This window comes from Chenopodium quinoa, unplaced genomic scaffold (assembly GCF_001683475.1).
Source record: "Chenopodium quinoa cultivar QQ74 unplaced genomic scaffold, ASM168347v1, whole genome shotgun sequence".
NCBI classification, from domain to species: Eukaryota; Viridiplantae; Streptophyta; class Magnoliopsida; order Caryophyllales; family Amaranthaceae; genus Chenopodium; species Chenopodium quinoa.
This window is the reverse complement of record NW_018743969.1, coordinates 34,798-39,018: the sequence shown is the minus strand read 5'-3', so window position 1 is coordinate 39,018 and position 4,221 is coordinate 34,798. Positions and strand designations below refer to the sequence as shown.

Sequence of the window (4,221 nt, the reverse complement as noted above, 5' to 3'; positions counted from 1 at the left end):
GAACTTATTTTTTACTGAATTGAAATTATTTTTACCGAATATTATTTTTTTAAGGTGAACTGAACAGAGCATGATGGATGACGAAAGAATATACAAGTATCATTTTTATTGCTTCATTTGAGAGAAATTTTTCGAACAGGAGCATTTTCTTTGTGTTAAGGTAAGTTGAGGTCACTCAACTTTGAGTAAAGTTGCACTTAGGATACTAAATTTTGCAAAGTTGCACTTAGGTCATTCGTTCAGAACAAGCTACAAGTATATTCGTAACAATAAAAAATAAAAAAAATAAAAAAATAAATGAAAAAAAACTCTTTTTTAGCCTGAAAACGCTGATCTTTTTAAAAGTTACATTAAGAGAATTCAAACAATATTTATCAGACTATATTGGTTTTTTTAAAAATCTTACGAGTACAAATATTTCAATTGAGACAGTTTCAAGGAAACAAATAGAGTAATAAGTTGATCACAAGTCATCAATTGGAACAAATTATATGAATTTACCACAGTACATTTAAGGGTGCGTGGTGAATAAAGATGGGCCTCTCACGTTTTTATTAAGATGACCTTACATTTGTTTAATAATTTATTCTCCTACAATTTTCCCTAATTTCGCCAGCATTTCCTTGTTGGATGTTTCCCATTTTTACAATGGCTTTTACAAAGCTTTGTCTAAAATTATTGTTATTGGCGGCTAGGTTTGAGACCAATTTAGCACTTAAAGAGTCGAGAGCTAGCTCTTGGTCAATTTGCAATATCCCTCGATTTTTTCTAATTTGGTTGTAGTACTCGTTATCAAAAACAAAAGATGTGTTTTGATCAAGGAAAGTACTGGGATTTACGTTTGGATTAGATCCACAAAGCCCGCTAAACTTTTTAACCAATGCCTTGTCCATGGTACGATCAGGTGTACCTGTACCTTGAAAGTTGGATAACCTATCCTTAAAGAAATTGCAATGGGCTACTCCTATGGTATGACCAGCACCCAATAAAACCACCATGTCATTAAGGCTTAGCCCGCGAGCACTAAATGATTGTTGGGCTTGCAAAACGGTGAATCTTGGACCAGGAAGATTTACTTCACTAGCCCTTGAAATGAGCCCGTCACGCCTACCTGTTGGTACATTGTAGTTAGGTCCTCCAGCTATGTAAACTGCATCTCGAGTAGCAAGTGTGATGATATCAGCACAAGAAACCTTTTGAGGACATGCTCGTTCTAGAGCGGCCTTGATTTTGTCAATAAGTTCATACCCTCTAACTGATCCATTTGCTCCTGCATCTTTCTCTGCTTGGTTATCGCTTGTTGAGTCAATTAATATTGATGCATCGCAACCCTACATATACAGTTATATAATAAATTAATAAATCATTTATCTTTAATTATTCGTATGAACAAGTATTTATTATGATTCATCAAGTGATGATACACCAATATAAACTTGAAGAATTATTGTGAAATACAAACATATTAGTGCAATAAGTCAATAACATAACACACACAATATACATGGTAAAAATGTATGAGTTATAAAAAGTTACACGTTTAGTAAAGAAAATAATATGAATATCTATATATATAAATTAAAACTCAATGGGAAGACATTATGTTAGCATTAATGTTCAAACCTATGACCTCATACTTATTATATTTTAACTTTAACCACTATTCCAATAACACATCTCATATCTACAATGTTTTGTTAAAAAGAGTTAATAATATTCATAAACTTGAAGTCGAACGAAGCAAATTAATAATTTTAAATACTAGATATTGGATAATAAATTTTGATGTTTAATAATAATTGAAAAAATATATTTAAATAGTACGAGTATAGAAGTAAATATTGTTGGAATAAAGTAAGAAAATTCAAGGCATCAGGTCTAGCCGCCTGATCGGACGCGTGTCAGCCCGTTGGACTCCAACGATTTGATCTTTGGATTCCCTCACTTTATTTCTTGAGTAATTCTTATAACCCCCAATTTAAGAGGATGTTTAAGGTGATTAATCACCACCATTATTCACTTGATAAGTAACTCTCATAACCCTCCATTTAAGAGGATGTTTAAGGTGATTATTCATTTCCCTTGATGCTTGGGATTCTTCTTCTATGTTCTTTCATGTTTCTCTATAAATAGAAGAAGCCTTTTTTTTTTCTTTTGATTTTTACACTTGAAAAATACATCAAGCACAATAGTCTAAACACATTCTCTATTGGGCATAAGTTACTTGACTCAATCTTCCACCCAAAAGTGTCTTTGTGTGGAAGTGGGTGTGTTAATCTTAGGGAACGTGTCACGGTGCCGACGAATACAATTGAGCACCTTAGTTGCGCCGAAAATTCGTTTTCAAGTTAGTGATTTGCATCACGACACACCGATATCGTTCCATTATTGTTTGTGGCATTATCTTTTTTATCTTAATTAAATATTTTTATACTATATATTGTACTAGAATACGCCTCTATTTACAACAAATGTAACTAATTTAATCTATATTTGTATTTTATTACATAATTTTTCTTATAAAATCTCAATTATAATATACATATAATGACCTGGGGCATTGTCCGGGCCAAAAACTAGCTAGTTATGTATAAATAGTGTGACATCATATCTTTCTCATATTATCATATTAACACTTTCCTCATTCAATCTTGTTTATATGTGTACTTGGGTACTCCCTCCATTATTTTTAACTTTCATACATTAGTAAAATGCAATAGAAATAAAAGTAGGAAATAAAGTGTATAATACAAAAACGAAAATAAAACAACACCCTTAAAAATAAATCTTACCCTAACAAAACAATCATGAAAATGCATACGTAACAAGGCAGCAGGGACTGTTCGATCAGCCTTGTATTGCTGCTGAACTACTTGTCGAACAATATTTTCAGCATTAGGACAAGATTTAGTATAGAAACCAACTTGAAGAGCTGAACTCAAAGATATAGCAAAGCATAAGAACCAGGAAATAATGCCTAAAGTGATATTCAAATGCTTATGAAATCTTGCCATTTTGATGGTGCTACTACAATTGTACTAGTTAATTATTATATGATGCAATGCTTTTTGTTTTGAGTGTACAAAATTGAAAACGTAGAGGTGGGTTATATATATGTTTTGAGGCAGCTAGATAAGATGGGACACTAAATGAAAGTCAATAGACAGGGTGGGTACTGGGTAGTACAATTGATGATTGTTTTTTTTTTTTTTGACGGTAGTACAATTGATGATTGATAGACATACACCAATATGTTATTTTAAATGTGTTTGGTAGTAAAGAATCTTTCCGATCTACATTATTTTAATCTAAAATTTGTAATGTTTTGTAACTCCATTTGTATCTTAATAAGTGAATCACTTTTTAAAAATAAATAAATTTGAAGTGCAACACTTTCTTATATGAAAATATTTCTTTTTTATTTTATTATTTTTCTGTTATCTCTAAGGGAAGGTCTCTTTTAAATTTAAAGAACCTATTATTTGTAACGTTGAGTCTCTTGAAACAAAGAGACCTATTATTTAATTAAAGGGTCTCTTATTTGAGGTGTCTTTGTGCATTTTTGTAGAAATGAACCCACCCATTGGGCAATTACATACTCTTTAGCATTCATCAATTTTTCCCATTGTCTCTACGTACACTTACATTACATTTTTTTTATAGTAAAATAACCTCTCATACATCTTATATTCTTATATCAATATATTTAATTCTCAACGACGTCCTTATTTTACCAGGTATATTTGTCCATTTATGTTTAAATGCGGGCGTTACCTGGTAAAATAAGGACATCGTTTAACAAATCCCAAAAAATATTACCTAATGAACCAGTTGTAGGTCACTTTGGCCTAATAGAATAAGATACCCCCCAAAGGTAGGATTATTCATGTATAATCGAAAGGTCAGATTATTAGAATTAAATTTTCCTTAATTAAATATCTTAGTGTGCAAAAGTGTGAAGTTGGAAATATAATATGTGGGTAAATAATTTAATAAGCGAGAAAGTATTTTATTTACACTTAAAATTTTTAAAAAAAAAAACACTAACTTGAAATAATTATATTTAATTTTTTTTTTTATGATAAATAATTACTTTTTATGTTTCTTATTTATTGGTTTTACTTCCCCGAAACGAAAGCCTTCACACATTTTATTTATTTCTATCCTAGTTTAAAAGAAAGAAAAAATAAGAACATTAATTTACTAAATCTTGATCATGTA

General features: G+C 30.6%; 1 protein-coding gene across 1 annotated transcript; it reads right to left on the bottom strand.

Annotated features, from left to right (window-relative positions):
* Nucleotides 1-421: 421 nt before the first annotated feature.
* On the bottom strand, nt 422-3,697 carry LOC110689590 (peroxidase 44-like). The gene is made up of 2 exons (XM_021866352.1): nt 2,793-3,697; nt 422-1,331 (listed from the first exon to the last, which is right to left on the bottom strand). The coding sequence occupies exons 1-2, from the start codon at nt 3,012-3,014 to the stop codon at nt 576-578; spliced, it is 978 nt and encodes a 325-aa protein (XP_021722044.1). The 5' UTR covers nt 3,015-3,697; the 3' UTR covers nt 422-575.
* Nucleotides 3,698-4,221: the final 524 nt, after the last annotated feature.

Coding starts and splice junctions, on each gene's coding strand:
- LOC110689590 (XM_021866352.1), bottom strand. CDS start 3,014: ATGGCAAGATTTCATAAGCATTTGAATATCACTTTAGGCATTATTTCC. Junction 1,332..2,792: donor TTCATGATTGTTTTGTTAGG/GTAAGATTTATT, acceptor CTGTATATGTAG/GGTTGCGATGCATCAATATT.